General features: G+C 54.6%; 1 protein-coding gene across 15 annotated transcripts in view; it reads right to left on the reverse strand.

The window, feature by feature from the left end:
* Positions 1 to 19,002, reverse strand: part of JSRP1 (junctional sarcoplasmic reticulum protein 1) — a 37,382-nt gene that overhangs the window by 3,567 nt on the left and 14,813 nt on the right. For 8 of the 15 annotated variants that reach the window (XM_026114177.2, XM_064497251.1, XM_026114176.2 and 5 more), the window contains 3 exons: positions 4,765 to 4,843; positions 3,473 to 3,610; positions 1,456 to 1,502 (listed from right to left, as the gene is read on the reverse strand). In XM_026114177.2, the coding sequence (XP_025969962.1) occupies positions 1,456 to 1,502; positions 3,473 to 3,590 (165 nt within the window). In that variant the 5' untranslated portion in view covers positions 3,591 to 3,610; positions 4,765 to 4,843. Of the gene's footprint in view, positions 1 to 1,455; positions 1,503 to 3,472; positions 3,611 to 4,764; positions 4,844 to 6,160; positions 7,927 to 13,169; positions 13,497 to 13,841; positions 14,504 to 19,002 lie in introns of those variants that run through there. The other 7 variants (XM_026114168.2, XM_026114178.2, XM_064497247.1 and 4 more) reach the window with 6 other exon arrangements.

The following is a 19,002-nucleotide window of genomic DNA, read 5'->3' on the forward strand; positions in this document are numbered from 1 at the left end:
TGTCAGACACGACGGCCAAGGAGACACCAGCAGCGTGGCCGGGCGGGAAGGGTGGGCACGACCGTGGGCGGGTGCCTCCTCCCAAGGCAGAGGGTGTTTGACGCAGCAGACTTGGGTCCCCTGCAGATTTGTGGTCAGACTCTCTGAGGTCTAACGGGGCTGAGCAAATGCTGCTGCCGGGCCCGGAGCGGCGTTAACCAGGCTCCTGACTCAGTCCTTGGAGCATCCAAGCCCGGCGCGTGCCTCTGCTTCATCCTGACCCGCTCGGCAGCCTGAAAAAGCACCAGTGGCTCTTTTGCTAGGATCGATTCAGCCACTAGCCGGCTCCGTGCTGCAGGGAAGGCGCCGGGGAGCGGCCCCGCCACCGCAACGCCCCGGCCCCGGCACCCGGCTGCACCCGGAGAGGCAGCGCTGCAGCACCCAGCAGCGCCGAGCCGGGTGCGATGCTCCCGCCGGCAGCTCCCCGGCAGGGCCGGCTTCGCCCCGTGCGTCAGAGGCCCTGGCCTCGTGCCCTGAGCCAGGACAGCCGCCAGCGCGGCTCAGTGACGGCGACAGCTGAACGGGGAGCCCTTCGGCTCCGACGAGACGGATGCGGTGCAGCTCCCGGCGAAGGCTGCCCGGGCCCCGCTCCTGGCTAAATGTCACGGGGAATGACCCCGGGTTTGCTCCCTAATGGGAAACCTCTCCTGCACCTGCATCGAGCGTGGCCAGGGCCACAGGCACGAGGGCAGGACATGACCCCCTGCCACCAGCACCCTGCCCTGGTTCATCACATGAGAAATCTCAGGGAGATTCGCTCCAGCCTCCGGCCGGGGATTAGTTTACACCGAGCCGCATGGGGCTGATCGCTTTGTGACTTTACCCCGCGGCGTGTAACCGGAGCAGCCGATCTCAGCCGAGCGTCTCGCGCCCTGGCCAGCCTCTGCAGGAGGGTCCACGTCCCCAGACGGGCCTCGTCCAAACCACCCCATGGGGCCACCTCTTCCAGCTGGCACAAAGCTCGGCTCTGGGTCCAACCACCCCGCCCTGGGTCAGGGCTTGCTTTTTGGCTTGTTTAGTGGAGGGGAGGCAGTTTTGCTACCAAGGTCCCCTCCATGTCCCCTCTCCCCCTCCAGGGACACGGGAAAATCCCAACGGCTCGTGAGCCCGATGTCAGCAATTCCCTGGGATGGGAGGGTCTGAGGGCTCTCGTCTGGGCTGCGAGGTGGAGCCAAGTGTGCCTGGGGCTGGGGCAGACCCACGGCCCAGGACCGGCAGCGCAATTGCCCCACGGGGAGGTCAAACTCTGAAACCTCCACCACAAGCTGTGGAGGTGATGGATGGAGCAAGTGGGTCCAGCTCAAAGAAGGGCCTGAGAAACCCCAGCCCCTGCCCTGCCATGACTGCCACGCTTGCCCGTCCCCGCTGCAGCATCCCAGGGAGCACCGCTGGCAATCCCGCTTCCGACGTACTTACATGGGCCCTGCTGTTCGTCCTGTCGCTGCTCCCCGGCACATCGGCATCTGTTAAAGACAAATGCAACACAGTCTGTTAAGCAACAGGCTGGAAAGTGTGGGAAACGGCGGGGGCTCGGGCTACGTGGTCCTCTCGCTGCCACCAGCCAGCCTGGCAGAAAGGAACCCGTGCTCCCGGCACGTCAGTGCTGTCCCCTTCAGCGTGGCAGAGCTGCGGCTGTTTCAGACCGGAGCAAGCCCTGGTCCCAAGGAACGGCTCTGCCCGCACGTTTCCAGCCTCGCGGCAGGGCCTCTGCAGGCTGCACCTGCAGTGAGGTTTCCTAAGACAGGCAAAAGCCACCGGCCAGCTGCGCTGCAGCCCGTTGCCTTCAGCATCACGGCACCAGCTTGGAAGGTTCAGATCTAAAAGCAGCATCGGCTGCAGGCTGCCGAGCCCCAAAACGTCACCATCCTGGGTGAGGTAAAGCTGAAAAGGGGACAGTGACATTCCTGCCAACCCCCACATAGGGACACACAGTCTGGGATGCACCAGGACACCCTGAAAACCCGCTGGCTGGAAAGACACTGTTCAGGGGTGGAAGGACAGATGCAGCTCAAGCCATAGCCCAGGCAGCAACACAGATCCCCGTCAGCTGGGGAACCACTCAGATCTTCAAGAAGGCCTTGAGCCACCAAAGTGGACCGTGAACCTTGGGGGTGCCAAGTGTGCCCACGCTGTTGTACATGCGTGGATGGGAGCGCTGCTCCAGGCTGGCTCTGCGGATGGATCTCAGCTTTCCGAGGGCAGCAGTGAGGAGGTGCCTGAGCCCACCCAGCCCACTCTGGGCACCGGGAACTGCCTCACCTCCAAACCCTGCACTTTCACGGCTCTTTCCAGATGTTAAATGGGAAAGAAAAATACCCAGAGGAGTAACCAGGGCTCTCAAATGCTTTGTTACAGCGACTGGACTCAGTGGGTTCAGGAGCATGATGGGCTTCTCTTGGTCTATAGTCATTGCAGTCAGTCATTTTTGCATCTCTGGGTTTGGCATGAGCTAAGGAATTAAAGCAATACTAAACTGATCCCAGTGGGAAGAGGTCTTGGCTCTCTCAGCAACTCCGACCTCAGCACTCGCTCCATTGGGATCTGAATGTTGCGTCCATGCAAGTGCTCACCAGAAGCAGGAATTTCTGCCCCATTTGATCCAGAACCCGTTTGTTTTTCCCCGGTGGAACAATGAATGCTGAGAAAAAAACACCAGTTCCCAAGATGAAATCTAAAATATGATACTGGAAGCAAAGCACATAAATAAAAGGAAACCTTTTGGCTGGGGAACAATAGCCTAAAAGATCTTTGCTTTCAACACGGAAACAAAACATGTTTTTGGTTTTTGTTTCAGCAACATCAGGAATGGCAAGTCTGGTCTTTTCTCTTCGGGGAAGTCTTGGACCTGCCACGAGGACTCAGAGATTTCAGCTGGGAGGGTTCCCAGCCCCCAGCTAAAGCACAAAGACGAAGCATTGTTTGTTGAAGAGTTTTTCTCCCAAGTGCTTGTCTTATTTTCAAGCCACATAGACCTTCACAAAACCAGCAAACCTGAAGAAGCTTTGCAGCCTGCGCTGTAAGATTAATAAAAAAATCACTGCTCTCAGTTCATCAGCACCTTATGCCAGGTCGGTTCAACGCCATCGGCTCCCCGGCCAGCCGCAGTCTTCCACCACCCTGCACGAGGCCTGAATTTCAGAAGGAATGAACTGAATTCCCCTTTTGAGCATTTTTTACGCAAGGATCAACGCTATGAAGCCTGGAAGAGGGCACAAGCCCCTATTGCTCTTTGTCCTCTTTAAAGCAAATGTGCTGCCACTCATCTCACCCCAACTCTCACGCAGCACAGGGTGCCCGTCGTGTTGTAAGGTCACCCCAAAACTTCAACACGAGGCAAGGAGATGCCCAGCACACTCCCAAAAGACCTAGAGGAGCGTTTACAACGCCTTGGCAGCAGGATCAGGCCGCCGGGGCCCCGGTGAGGGCAAGGTACCTTTTCTCACGTCCTTCCTCGGCCGCCTCTGAGCGCTCCCCGCCTGCCCGGGCAGCTCCTCGGTGGCCTCAGGGCATCCCAAGTCTGTCTCCAGCACCTCCCAGGGACCCGCTGCCATGTCACCTCGAGGGAGGCTCGCTAAAGCGAGAGGGATAAAGCAGGGCGGTCAAGAGGGAGCAGGACACGCAGCCCGCGGGCCGTCCCGCCGCGTCCTGGAGCCATTTGCTGGGAATAGGGGTCCCAGGCTAAGCTCAGCTCCTGTTTTGGGGTGCTGTGCTCTTCCCGCGCCGTTGTCCCACGGATTCGGCCTGATAGAGGATGGCGTGGGGGGGGACGGGGGCCTGCCCGCGGTAGCCGAGCACCCAGGTCCTCAGGCCCTGGAGCGAGGAGGTTGCCGCTTTCCCGGCCCTGCTCCCGCACGCAGCCTTCGGGGCTGCACTTTCCACGTGGCCAAAGGTGCTGAAATGCCCCGTGTGCTTCAACGCTTCATCCTCACCCGCCCCAAGCTCCCTCTGTGCCACCCGGCTCTTTTCCCGTTGGATTCAGACGGGGTCTGTGCTCAGGGGGTGGATGGGGCCTGATCCTGCCCCGCTGCCAGGGGCAGGCTGGCTGGCTACGGCACAGCGCCTTTTCCCCGGTGCGTGTGGCCATGCCAGAGCCGCGGTGGCACGGCCACCATGGGGTGGCCCCACTCCGGGTCCCGGTGTGGCCCCAGAGCCGTGGCCAGAGGAGGATGCCGAGCCCCTTCCCACCCTTGGAAGCTCCTCCGGAGGGAGGACTGGAGGTACCAACCACGTGGCAACCGCCCCGACCTGGCGGCAGGGACGGTCACCAGCGCTGGGGACGGCTCATCCCGGCCAGGACGGCTGCCCGCAGCCCCGAGAGCCGACCTCAGCCCTCAGCTCCCGCTGGAGCCTCGGAAAGGATGGAGGCAACCTCCCGCCTGGAGATCCTACAACCTGCCGTCCACGTCCTGGCCCTGTCCGTGTCCCCGCTACCCCAGACGCGCCCTCGCGCCCGCTCTCCGAAACGCGCCAAGCCGCAGGCGCCAAGCGACTCTTCCCACTTGGCTGGTGCTGGGGCTTCTGACGGTCCCCAGGTCCCGCGGGTGCCTCTGCTGCTGACTCACGTCCAAAACTCCCCAAAACGGTCCCTCGCCTTTGCTGCCCGCTCCGTGGCAGTGGCAGCAGCCCGGCCCCGAGGCCACGTCCGCGGCCAGCACTCCTCACGGCCCGTGGCCGCGGGCCACCCCGCAGTCACCCAAAAGGGTTAAAAGCAAGGCAAAGTCGTACCTAGGGCTCCGACGCGGCCGCCTCGCCTCCGCTCTGCCTCCGTCTCGCCGGGGTAATATACAGCAACAGCTGCCGGATCCTGCCGGAGCAAAATAGCACCCAATCACGGGGCGCTGCGACACCCCGTGCCGGGAGGCCGGCGATTCAGCAGCGGCGGCTTCGCTCCGCTGCCCTACGCGGCCCCTCCGCCGCGGCACGGCTGCTGGCAACGCGGGACGGGCAGCCAGGACGCGGCCCCCCCCCCCCCCCCCCCCCGGCCAGGACACACGTCCCCCGCGAGAGCCGAGAGGGGACACGGGGCTGGTTGCATCTAGATGAGGGTTTTGGCACGAGCGACGGGACGGCGGCGGCGTGTCGGCGATGCAGAGAGCACGTGTGAATCCACTGGGCACCAGCCGCGGTGGAGAAGAGAGGACGCCCTCCACTTCCGAAAGGCTTCAGGGCTAAAAACCTTAACGTGGGATGTTTTGCTTTTGCAATATTGGTATTTTTCTTTATCATGGATTAGAGAATTGGCTGACTGCAAGATTTAAAGAAGGACTAAAGCAGGCACTGGTTTCCCGGAGGAGCTCGCGCTTTCCTCCTCGCTTCCCGATGCCAGAAGCTAAAGGCAGCCGATCACCAAAAATGGCCCAGTCGCTCCTCAAAGTCCTGGGCTTCGCAGACAGTTGCAAATGGCACTCTCTGTTTCCTATTATCAGCCTTAAAAACAACTTACAGCACATTTTTTCCCCTTAACATCACTTCAGTCTCTGTTTTTCTGATGTCTCGGTGATGTATGGCATGGCCTGGCCCGCGCCCAAGGTTGGAGGTTTCCCAGGATTTTTTGCACGGATCCCAGGGCAGGAGCGCGAAGGGGCAGGGAGGAGACCTGCAGGGTGGTGGGGTGCAGGTTTGCACCCTCGTTTCACCCTGCAGAGCCCGAGCACCACTGCAGCTGCTGCAGCTGCAAGGCTCTGGCCTGCACAACCAGCGGTTGGCCCAGAAAGACCAAGTCCCAAATTCCAGTCCCAAACAGGACTGCAAATGCATTTCTGGCTGGACCTCCCAGAACATGCCATGTCTCTCCTTCTCGCCAAGCATCCTGGCTTCTCCCTCCTGCCCGGACCTCGGGGAGGCACCCACGCAGCGCCCGGCCGCGGAGGGAGCTGGCTGCCCCGGCGGGTCCGCGGGAACCTGCCCGAGAGCATGTTCCGTCGAGTGAAAACACGCCGTGGTCCTGCTTTAGCAGCACGCAGCAAGCGAACTCCAGAGCAGCCGTCTGCTTTCCAGGGCAGGGATTTCCCCTCTTTGGCAGAGGCAGGACGAAGCACGCAGTGAACCTTGCTGCGGTATAAATAACACGCTGCAGAAGCTGAACACAGATGGAGGACGAGATGGAGCTACAAACACAGACCTCCTCGCCGTGCCAGGGCTGCGGCTCGCATGCCGAGGGCATTTTTCTGTTTTATTCCCACTCCGGTAAGGTCGGGGCAGTTAACCGGCGAGGCATGTTTGCTTTACAGGGATGCAATGAAAGCAGAAAATCACACACAGGCCAACTAAAAATCCCTTCTGTTCCCGGTTAATCGCGTTTCACGTGATGCTTGCAGAATCGTAATCTTGCCCCCATCTCCTGCTGACTAGCTTGTCCTCCCAGGGAAAAAAAAAGGGGGGGGTGAGTGATTAATGTTTGCAGGCACGCGGAGCCCAAGCAGCGCTTCATCCCTGAGCGGGGACATGGGATGGAGAGCTGCTCTCCCATCCCTTCTGGGGGATCTTTCAACACACGTTTCCTGCAGCGGGGAGGGACTGGGAGTGTTTTTGCCTCCACACGTTTAGCTCTGAACACTCCCCAGCCAAGTTCAAAAGCCTCTGTCACCACTATACAATTTAACCCAGGCAGATGGAGGAAAGTGATTCCCAGGGGCCAATTCTTTCCTAATCCCTTGCAACTCCCCTCAGTCCCTGCTTGTCCCTTGTCCTGAGACTGATAAGTGCTCCTGGGACCAGGCTTGCTTGGAGAAGTTGGGGGAAAAGCCTTGGAAATGTGATCCAGCTATGCAAAAACGCAGGGAGAAAGTGCCTGGTGGAGCAGCACAAGAGGGTGGTCAACCAGCGCGACGGACGGGGCCCGGCCGCCCACGGGCTCTGCTCAGCGTTCACGCTAAATATCAGCTCTCCGGCTTTGGCTCGTCGATGCAAATCCATCTTCTCCACCTTCCCAGGCTGTCAGCTCGCCTCGGATTCGCACGGGTGCTTTTCTCGCCGCGGCGCGTTGCCACCCCCGGGGCTCTGCCGCGGCTCGGCGGTTGGTAGTCCAAGAGCCCGGGTTTGTGGGTCCGGATGGACCGAGCGGTGCCGCAGCATCGCCTCGCTCCTATGGCAACACTCATTTATCCTCCCACCAGGACACAATCTTCTTTCTCGCTGTCTGTAATAACTCGCAGTTAAAAGGCAATCATCAAGACATAAAATTAGTCAGTGATTATTTCTGGCGCAGGTTAGTTCTGGTGATGAATTTTCCTTTTTTCCCCGCAATTCATCCACTGTCCCCAGAGACCCCATTCCTACAGCAGCCCCCCGGTCCTGCCTCTGTCTTCTCCTGCCACATGTACAAGGGAAGGCAGATGCTGGAGGCCAGCTGTGTGGATGGATTTGCTGCTTCCCCAGGTCCTGGTCCGGGTACACCAGCTCACCAGGTGCATTTCCAGGTCTTTCCACCCACTGGCTGCGAGTTGGGTTTCATCCCTGGCTACACCAGACCCATCCAGCTGGATTCCCCAGGCCTGGGAAACAGCAGTCTTCCTCCAGTCCTCAAAGCATTTATCCTCCAACCCTGCACGTAGGCCAGGTTCGGCTCTTGTCCTCATTTAATGACGTGAATTTCAGCGTTGCCTGCTAAGCCCGGGCCCAAGCCTACGTTCAGGCCTGAAAGAGTCTGGTGTCTCCATGGGCTTGGGCGCAGGTTTGCAGTGAGTTCAGGGACACAGAGAGGAGCCCATCTGGCACTCGGTGCTCATTCAGCATGCCCACGGTACGCACTAACCGACTCTCAGCTAGGAAGGTCCCAGCGCTGCCAACGCCAAGGGCCGCTGGGCTTTGCGGGCACCATCTCCAGCCCAGCTCCGTATGGAGGGCTCTGCAGTCCTGCCTGAGCAAGGTTCAGCTCCATGCTGGCATTGCCCCCAGTCCCTCACGCAGTGGCGGGAGGCCATGGCAGCTGGGGCGATCTCGGGTGACGCAGGTGGGTGATAGCCCCTTCGGCTGCCAGGCGAGCCCGACGCAACGCGTTGCCTTGCAGCCGCCGGCAGCCAAACAAATGCCTGCAGGAGGTGCACGGGGCCCTCGGGCTGGGCATCGCACGGGCTTGTTGCAGGCGCTTCGCGTTTTGTGGCCCTCCACCCTGTTGTTAGATGTGGTTGGAGTTTGCCACTGGGCTCAGGAGGGATCGGAGGTGGGAGTGGGCTCACAGCAGTGTAATTTCTGGGGAAAATCAGGTGAAAGAGCATCCCGATTCCTTGCGCTATCAAAAACTTGAAGGCGCAGGTGTCCCCATAGCAACCTGGCCATAACCCAGCACTGCCAACAATATTCTGCTGACCTAAAATTCCTCTTTCAATCGCATCCAGCAGTCATCAGCTCTTCCCATCCCGAACAGTTGTGCAATATCTGTGTGCTGAAATGCAGCTGCCGCCTCCTAACCCCGAGGTAGCAACACATCAGCGTCAGCCAGAGGGATGATTTTTCTGGGTGATTAGAAGAACCACGGACCTTTATGAGCACTGTCATTATTCGGGAACACTCTGGAAGTTACAGGAAGCGAAGAGACACTTTCGGTCTGCCAACTGCAGGTCTCCTGTCAAATCACAATCTATCATCATGGAAGATTTTAGATATGTTGAGCTGAGCAATCTCCTCGTGGAGGTGAAGCTAATTGCAAGCTTGGGGCATTTTGGAAGCTGGGTGTTCCGGTGGCTTCGTGCCACCAGGCATAACCATGGGGTTGGGCAACATTTCCCAACACACCGGGAGGGAGCCAGCGAGACAGACCCTAGCTAACACTTGGATGGGCTCCACTGCGCTGGTGCGATGCCCCACCTGACTGCTTGCAGGTCCCAGCCCCGATGGGGTCAGCTATGGGGGGGGAACATGTAATGTTGCAGGATTGTTGCAAGGACTCAGACCCAGGCTTTCCCTGTAGCTTCAGTGTTGCTGTGATTTGGTTAGCCAGGAAATCACAGCTGAGGAGGCCTTCTGTCCCTCACCTGGGGTGAGGTGGAATTGGCCAGGGAGGAGACAGGAGCTCTGTGGGATTTGTGCCATCTCAGATCACAGCTTGTAGAGTCTTTGAGGCTCTTATCCGTCTTCCTCTTATCCAGAGCTTGTAGCAGTGGGTGAGCTTGGTGAGACAGCAAGCCAGGAAGATTATGAGTCTTCGTTTGAAGGCAAGGACATGCCCATGCAGCAGGCTGGGAAGACATAACACCGCTGGTCCTTGGAAGTGATGTGGAGTCTAGCAGGATGCCCCAAACCAGGCATCAGCGTAACTGCCTGTGGGCACATTCTTCCAGCAGAAGATAGCAAAGATAATCCCAGAAACACTCTCCCACTTCTATCTGTCCAGCACTGAGCTAGAACCAGCGAGCCCTTCATTGAGGGACAGGGCAGTGTCCCTGCTGGACACACAGACTTATCTATCAGCAGCATCCGATTGTTTTAAGGGTCCGTGTTTTCTCCCAACGGTTCCCAGCAGTGACGGCTGAAGCGTGCTGGTGACAGGCCTCGGCTCTGCAGAGCTCTGCAGGGTGAGCGGCCGTCGTTCGGGCGCTCAGGAATCTGCCAGAGAACAAGGAAGGCAGATGGACCCCAGCCGTCTCCAGTCCCCGGAGCGGCTCTCTGGGGTGGTCCTACGACCAAAGGCTCACGCAGAACCAGGAGGAAGGTAACCTCCATGGGTGGCAATGGGAGACACATCCCCTCGGTGCACCCAGCGGGGTCTCTGGGCTCCCCGGCTCCACCAGGAAGGTGAGGTTTTGGTGGCAGGGAGGTGGTAATGATGACATTTCTCTGTTTTATCCATTGGGAGGAGGGGAGAACCCAGCCACTAACTGGCCAGGCAGAACACGGATACTCTGCTCTGGCCTCGTGCCAGCACTAATCACCCTTCATGCTGATACGGTGAAAAAGCAGCTGCTCAGATAACATGAACACATCCAGCCAGGCTGCGGTTTGCTCGCAGGTCCTGGCCTTGCAGATGGCCCCAACAAGACTCCTGGGTTCAGTTACCAGCCTGAGTCCTGGGGCTGGCTGGAGCTTGGACCTCTCAGCACCATTACAAGACACCGGGCTGGCAGGGATGGAAAATACCACATCTAATGGCTCTGTGACCCACGGCTGGTCAAGAACAGTGTGGATGTGCTCTTAAATGAAATGAGTTTGTTAGGTCTCTGCTACCTTCATGGCAAAGAGCAGAAGAGGTGACTAGCATCTAAGTCAAGAGAGAGGTTTGAAGACCCTGCTGCATTGCAATCTCCTCTCTCGCCTGGACGTCTACGTCTGAGCGGGGACGAGCACGGTGCATAGGCGTGCTGTGGCCAACACGGTGGCAATCCGGACCACGGGGAAGGGATCTGGCCCCTGGCCACAACAGCTGTGATCACATGCAGGTGAATAACACTTGTAATCCGTCGTGCCTCTGAAAGACCTTACAAAACACAGCTCTGGAGGCAGAGCATTGCACCAGGCTCCCCTGTGATCTCCCTACAAGCCGCTGAAAGCATCGATTCCTTCGCACACTGTATGATCTATATCTATCCGGAGCAGCTCTACATTAAAGCCAATCTGATCACACTCTAATCCACGTGTGACCTAAATACTCCGACTTACGAATCTCAGAGGTTTTCACTCTCTTTGCTTGGCAGAATGAGCAGCATTCAGGTCAGCTGGAACAGAAGATGCCGGATCCCATTAAATGCTACTTTTAGTCTCGGCTGCTTTCAATAATTGTTCCATTATACGTTTTTCTCACAGCCCAGCGCTGCTTAGGGCTAATCATTATTCTCTTTGAAGATTTACAGCCGTTAGTACCGCTGAGAAGAATACAAGTAAGTGACTGTGTTTGAACATGACATCTCAAACGAACTGTCCTTGGAAGTGCCATTCGGGAACAGAGAAACAGGCTGCGATGTCTGTCCCTTAAAGGGTTACCGCTGGGAGCTGTTGCTCTATCAGCCCATCTAGTCCGAAACACTGACGTCAGGGGAAACTGAGGCGAAAGGCGATTAAAGGGAAAGCGAGTCTTCGGGTAAGGGGGGGCCGGGCAGCTGCCCAGCCCCAGGAACAGCCTGGGAATAACGTGCTGACAATCATAACTCTGCCCCGTTTTGACTTTGTTGCCAGCGGGCAGTGACTGATTCGTTAGTGGCTTTAATCTGGGAGGTTTCTGCCCCTGACCGTGCCGGCAAGGTGGGATCCACAGATCTCACCCCCCTTTCACCGATGGTGTGCGACCAGCCAGGCAGCACTCTCCCCTCGGTGTCTGCACAGCAAAGCAGCCGGCGGGCTCCGATTTCACTGTAATCCCTCAGCCGCAAGCGGCCAGGCCATGTTCTTGACCTAGGCCAAGGCTGCAGCCCTGTCCTCCAGCCTAAACGCAGACTAAACCACCCAACTCCAGGTCCTCTCGTCCCATGAGAAAGCCTCCGTGCTGTCACCGTCGTGGCAGCCTCTCTCCGCACTTGTTCCAGCTTTGGTCCGTCTTTCTGGACTACTTTGGCACTTTGGGATGACGGTAGAAAACCTAGTCCTGTCGATTTAGCACTCCCCTTCCACCTCTTTGGTTCGCAAAGCATAAAAAGGGCCTTACCCAGGGCTCCAGGTTGCCCTGACACCATTAGTAACACTGCAAAGTCCCGGTGGGATTGAGCAGTCATTTCAAAAGCAATCAGCCCACGTCAAAAGAAACTCCTTTTTGTCCCTCTGTCATTGCAGGGAGGCTATTTGCAGCTCTCAGGAGCCTCTCAGCAATTTCACGAGGAGCTCCTGGAGCTCGGGGGCCTCAGGGAGGACGCCTGCCCCTTTGCACTGGCTGGGTTACGTGGTAGGAGGGAGGAAATGCCCCAGGCAGGCCGATTTTGGGTCTTCAGTGTTAGGTGGGTCATAAAAGTACAAAGTACACCTCAAAGTACAGCTGAAGCCATTGCAGCAAAGGCAAAAATAGCAGGAACTTCTTAACCACCAGGAGATCCTCAGCTGATGTTTCCCAATGTCTTCTTGCTCCCCCACCCAACTCCCCACTTCTCATCTTTGAGCAATTTCTCTCTCTCTGCTGTCACCAGACAACGAAACCCCAAGTTAATATTCAGGAGCCTTCAAAGACAACGCACAAAAGTTTCACACACACCAGCTCGTCTCTGCCCTGCCCCACACCATTTCTTTCTTTCTTTCCCTGTGATGGAGAAGGAAGGCTGAAAAGGTTCGATTTCTGCTTTCTTAAAAAAAGTTTCCCCTTGACAACATCAGGACAGTCTGCTCCGGTATTTCCTGACTCTCTAAGGAACTTCTTAGGGCCCTCACGGATGCGTTTTGTTATCTCTGAGGTTTGGAAACTTTGATGATGCCTTTCCTTCTCCAAAATTTGAGCTGGTCTCCAAATCAGTTAATTATAAACAGCACAGAAAAGGCTGAGATTTGGGGACGAGGTTTTTGAGTGAAATTCCCTTCTGCACTCAGCTTTCAGTCTCCTTCCTTGTATAAAGTACTGCCAAACGCAATGCATTATGAATAGTAACAAGCAAGAACCAAACCATTTAGGCCTTAAAATAGCAGCAAATCCCCTTTCCCAAAGCTGCATTCTAAACTATTTGCTTTTCTCTCCTTTTTGCCCACTATCATTAGCATCAACCTGCAGACGGGTTTTTGTCCAGCACAGGCAATTTCACCGCAACAGTGCAAATACATAAATATTCATGTCCTGCCCTACTTGAAGCCTGTAGGAACTGCTGGGCTCTGGGATCACACTCTCCTAGCTAAACCAAAACACATCAAATCTCATGATCTCTAACGTTTTCTATTCCTTTCCCAAAATTTCCTTTCTGGCCATTTGTTCCTAAATTATGTCCTATTCAAACAGCATGGAACAAGATCCATATTTAAACTAAGGTTTGAGACTCTCCATGTCTAGGGCCACCATGACCAAATTTCTAGAAATACGTGGCTGAAACTGGGTGAAGCAAACAACTGTCAAACAGAGAGAGGGACGCAGAAGGGAGCATCTCCCCTTGCCACCAAACCAGCTTCTGCTGACCCCGCGCTGCCAAATACACAAGCAACCACGTGCAGAGCCTGGAACCCAGCACCGCAGTGCCAGAGTGACCATACTTCTGGCTGTAGCTGACAGTAAGCAGCCAAGCAATTAATTTTACCTTCACCCCGTGGACTAAACACAAAAGCCTTCTGGCAGCGTTGCTCTGCTTTCGGCACCTGGTGCTGGGAGCTTGTGCAGGGTCCATCCGTGCCGTCCTAAGAGGACAGACATCATTGTAACTTGTGCTCACGGGTCATCGTGAATACTCACAGCCCACAGGGGCTTTGCTAAATTGCAAACGCTTTAGTCGAGACTGTGGGTTGCAGGCCAGGATGAGTTTTGCCTGTGTAAATGCAAGGCGGCTTCACTGAATCAATGGGGTTATGCTAGATTTACAAGCGGATTGCGGAGCTGTGGCTCTTTGGCATCAAAAAGGCCAGTCTATAAGACGGATGCTCACGTAAACCTGCCTTCTACCACCAGAAGAAACAAACGTTCTGGGAAAGCCAAGATGCAATTGCAAAGTTGCAGGGTTAACACAAGCTTAAGCAGAAATTTTTTTATGAACTGACAGAGCAGAAGATGCAAGAATGAAACTTTAATGAAAGCAGGCTCTTTGCCATGTGGCTGCCTGTCTGTAAAGGGACTTGGACGAAGACCTTCATATGAGGGACCATGGAGGTATGCAATCATTCTGGTTCATCTTTGGCAATCTGCACTGGTTTTTATGCCGTTTTCTCACCAATATAACACGGTGATGGGAGTACCAAGGCTTGTTCTGACTACTCACCCTCTCCTTTTCCCCTCTTGAAGAAAACTGGGTTAAGCAACCTCATTTTCACTCCAGGTCCAGCACCCTGCGCATTATCCTGGCGCAGGAGACAGCAATCATTCCTTGGATCGCAGGAGCAGAGCTCAGCACAGACTGAATTCGTTCCCGTGATCGTCTACAACACCAGTCTGGTATTTCTTGGCAAAAAGGCACAAAGTAATGAAATGCGCCCCAGGTCGGGGCAGGTAGGAGCAGAGACATATACGGGAAATGGCAGGGTGCCGGTGTTTGCTTTTGTGTACAGCCAGTGAGGACTTGAGTCAGGAGCCTGGAGGCTGTGGTAGTAACAGCTATTTAAAGTGATGATGGAGTTATTAAAAAATGGCAACACTCCTGTATGAGTGGGCAGAGGAGCGGGAGATGATCTCCTCCTTCGCAGCCTTATCCCAGCAGCAAGGTGCTCAGCATCCCCTCCAGCCAGGCTCTGTCCCCTGGCTGTACCTTCTTGTCTCTTGTCTAGAGACTCCTTAAATGACCAGAAATCCACTAAAAGTTTTGTGCTTTTGGACGTACAGCTCAACTAAAGGAGCAGTGACCTGGATCCAGGTGCAGGCTCCATCCTGTGAAGAAAGGCCAGGCACAGCAGTCAGAAGGGGGGTTTGGCCAGGGCAGAAGGACATGGCGGGGCAGGACCACAGCCCCCTCCCAAACCGGCAGCTTGGATGCCGCCAAGGAGAGCTGTTGCAGTCAAACCCATCCCAACCGGACGGTCTCCAGCAGCACTTCCAACGCCTTCCTGCTCCTGGGATCTGCCCTGCTTCGCCTCGCTCCGGAGAGCAACGTTCAAGGACAGGGTGCCACCCACGCGATGAAGAGGAGCTGGAAGCGCCTTGCCCTTTCCAAGCTCTGGGGCAGGCACTTTCCTTTGAAGCGTGGCTGCCCTCGAGTGGTGTCTCAGGGGCACAAGCGAAGCCCATCAAAGGGATGCTCTCTTGCAACACAGCTCCAAGACAAATGTTTAAACATTAATATCCATAGTTTCATCAATTCTCCTCCCTCCTCCTCGCCCCCCGTGTGTCCAGCCTGCTTCACGCTGGGAGGTATGAAAGCAGAGCCAGCTAAGCCCTTTTGCTGTTTTTTTTTTGTTCCAGTGAAATGCAAACAACAGCCTGAAAGAATTTCCTCCTCAAGCCCCAAGTTAGGCCCCAAATTAGCCATTCAAAACCATCAGGGTTTTCTTGCTGTAGGAAATGCTGCGGTAAGGCACCAGCAGCCTCCCTCGCTCTGGACACTGTGTCTGCCAGTCTCGGGCCTCTGCAGCTCAGGAAGGAGCCAGGTCTCACCAGCACGGCAGAGCGTGGTCCCCAAGCCAGCTCCAGCTCTCTACAGCAGTGCAAGTGATGTCGTATTCTAGCAATCCAGAGATTTTAACAACGAAAGCAAGAAGAGCACAGCCACTTCCTCTTTAATTACCCCTATTCCTCCAGAGACGTGGGGTGGCACAGTGGCCCACTCCATCCCTAGCAAAGCTTTGGCAATAAGCCTCTCACGGTGTCTAATGAATCCCACGTACCACCTGGAAGCCAAATAGCAACACACACCTCCGACAACCTGCTGATCACTTCCATCTCTGCACCTCCGTAACGCGGGGAAGGGTGCTATAGGAACGCTGAGATAGCAGAGACCACTCGGCCTTACGTGCACACAGAAGATATCCCCTGCGGGGAACTAACTGCTCCCAAATCGCTCCGTTGTCACCACTGGCCTGTCCTGGTTTATAGTTACTAGGACAAGAAGCAGAAGCTGCGGTGGCCCAGCAGGTATTGAGCCAGAGACTGAGAAAGACTCCCTTCCAAAACCTATAACCCCGCACCAGAACACCGTTTGCTGGGTGTTTTGCTCCTGCATTCAGCGGTGAATGATCTCATCGGAGAAGAATCAAAGGCAGCAAACCATTTTTGCAGGTGAATGAACAACATGGCCAGGCTGAGAATTACAGGACAAGACGAAACAGCTCGCAATGCAAGGCAAAGTTTGGGTTTGGCTGCAGAAAGGTTTGAAGTTCTCTGCTGCCTTGTGGGAATTTCTTTTAATGTCACGTTGGGGAGGAGTGTTGGTGAATAATTGCTCCAGGGCAGGTCCAAGAAGTGAATAATTTTCCAAGAATAAAGTTTAAAAGCCTAGATACTCCGGTGAAGGGCACTCTATAAATAGGACTAACCAGGCAGAGCAGTGGGAATCAGTGGCGAAAGCTTTATGTGGAAATGATCCGACACACATGTTCGGATCAGACATGCGATCATCTCTGCCAAGCAGATGTTTTATAAAAGCTAACATTGCACAGAGTGGTCCTTTCGATTTTCTGACACCCCTCTGAAAACGGGGCCTGTTGCATCTTGGGCTGAAGGAGACCAGTTAGTTGTCTGGAACGTGACTGTCTAAAACTGTCTTACCAAAAAGATGCGGGACTTGACTTGTCCCTGGACAGGAACACTGTGCCGAGTGACAAGGCACCAGACAGCTGAAATCTGGTGTCGATCAAACCATCACAGTGGATGACTTCTACGGCCAGAGGAACTGGAGGAGCCTGGTTTCCTCCTGATGTATGTTCTTCATCCCCTCCGTCCTCACCACCTCCGTTTGTCCCTCACTGGACACAACCCTCTGGTTGCATACACATGCGAATTGGATGACAGATAGTGTGATCACGTACACTTTGCTTCTTTAAAGAAAACAGACTTTAAAAAAGACCCTAATTACCCATATGCAGTAACAGGCTGAAAATGAGCTAATGCTGCTCTGAGATCTTAGAGCCGATGTGGACATAACTCTGCAAATGTCAGCTCAGGGCTTACAACGGTGAAAAGGCATCCTAGGGAACTGCTGGAAATGGTATAGCGATCATGTTAGAAAAACCCATCCTGTTTTTGTATAAATCCCCCGTGCACCTGTATCGTGAACACTGCCACCAGTTCTGGTCACGTCATGTCAGGAAAGATAAAATTAAGATAGAAAAAGGGCTGGAAGAGGGGTGGGGGCAGATCACGCATAGGGCAGAGCTTCCACGCAGGGAAAGACAGCAGAGTAAAATGTCAGCCTGGAAGAAAAACGATTACCTGAGAGAGCTACCAAAAGCAGGAATGCCGTGGGGAAAGGGAACCGTTACTTTTTAATTCGCATAGCACAAAATGTGGGGCCCCAGATGCAATTAGCAATAGGCTGAAAACCAGCGAAGGAAGTACTTTTGCCCAGCCACATCATGAAATTGTGGAGCTCATTTTCATGGATGTGGTGGGAGCCAAGCGAATACGTATGTTGGAAAAGGGTTTAAAGAAATGCATGGAGGACCGGCCCACGAGGGGCTGTCAGACTCCCAAAGCCAAGTTCAGCTTGTGGTTCAGATAGTCCTAAAACCGGCCACTGCAGGAGACGGAGAATGCAGCCCACGCCTGCACCATTGGACTTTGCTAGATTTGCACCTACCCTGCGACTGCAAGTCAGCAAACAAAGTCAGATGATTTACAGGAGCTTTACAATTGTGTACAAGGTTAGATGCAGGGTCCAACTCTGCACATCAAAACAGATTTCCCATAAATTACTATGTTAAGGCTTTTCATCACAGTTTAACAGCACAAAGTATGATTCATGAGGAACCTGTAATGTTTAATTAAAGGGGGGAAACCAAGCCTGCTGTGAAAAACTTCCAGATCCCATGCCAAGCTCATCACTGACTTAATTTATGGGACATAAACAGGCCAGAAAAACAGCGTAAGTGGTAAAGTCATGCAACTTTTGCCAATTTGGAATTCAAAGGCTGTGCAAAGGGAGGGTGATTTACAAACTAATGGAGATGAGGGTGGAGGTGCAGCAAGAAAACAGCAAACAAGCTGACTGGAGGTGCAGTAATGGGAAGATCTAACTTGTTCCCTGCTACAGCTGTTCTTTTTGCTACTCCCCCATTTTCTACCCCCTCACATGAAGGTCATTGGTCTTATACATCCATGAAATTTCTGATGGACTTAAATTACATGTGTCCTTCAAGCTTCTAACCCTAGATGTCAAACCATCAAGGTTGCTACGTCAATGACACGGATATAAATTCTGGTTAACTCCAGTGAAACCGATAGAATTATTTTGGATTTATGCCAGTGGTACCAATGTCCTACACCACTATCCCACTGCCAGGGAATGTTTCTCCAGTTTCCCTGGGGCTCAGACTTGCTCGCCCTGTGCATGCCTCAGTGTAACTATGCCCACGACGGGATGCAACGTGTGCCCAAAAAGGGGTTCTCACCATTATTCATACGGAAAAAATGCTGTGGGATTGCTTCCCTTCATGTACCTAACTGGTCCCATGATCTCAGTTTCATGACTCTTGATTTCTGAGTGAAATAATTTCCGACACCAAGAAGGGAGAGGCTGCTGGGTTGTGGGGAAGGCAATAACCGAGGCCGCTGTGAGCAATTGCTTGCAAAAGAGACCAACTTGGGAGCCACACCTAAGCCAAGCTTGGCTCCAGCCCTGGCTCCCTGCACCTTCTGCCTGGAGCCTTTCCAGCAGCCAGGAGCAGGACAGTGAATTGGGACTTCAAGCAATACCTAAAAGCCACAGAAGATTGTTGCTGGCTACATCTTCAGTGGTGTGTTCACTGGTCCCTAAATAGAGCAACTCTCCACTTACATGAGAAAGAGGGATGTGAAGAATTTGAAACCAAGAAGGGAGAGGTCACTGCAGAGCGACTCGAGTTCAGCTGCAGTTTCACTGACTCTCTAAATACCGCTCTCTGCTGTCCTGTCCAGGCCTGGACACCACAGAGGAAGCTAAAACAGCTCAAGGGCTTGGAAAATAAGGGGGGAAAAAGAGGGGAATGACAGCAGAGGCTTCTTGACTGTACAGGGAGATGACTCCAGCTCCCCTCCTTCTCATCCCTGTACGAATGAGGATTTCACAATGAACCTGCACTTGGGTACCTGAGAGCGAAAGGAACTCCAGAAGAAATTGGGTGGCTAACGCCATGTCCCTGAAGCACAGCACAGAGACACAGAGGGGCCCCAGGCTTCAGTGCTACAGCAAAATACCTGGGACACAAACTGCTTTGCTTCCTAGCTGACCTGCTTCTCTCGAAGAAGGCACATGTCACATTTCAGAAGACACTAGGTTCACCAAAGGGATCCTGAAG

Source organism: Dromaius novaehollandiae, chromosome 25 (genome assembly GCF_036370855.1).
Source record: "Dromaius novaehollandiae isolate bDroNov1 chromosome 25, bDroNov1.hap1, whole genome shotgun sequence".
Lineage (NCBI taxonomy): Eukaryota > Metazoa > Chordata > Aves > Casuariiformes > Dromaiidae > Dromaius > Dromaius novaehollandiae.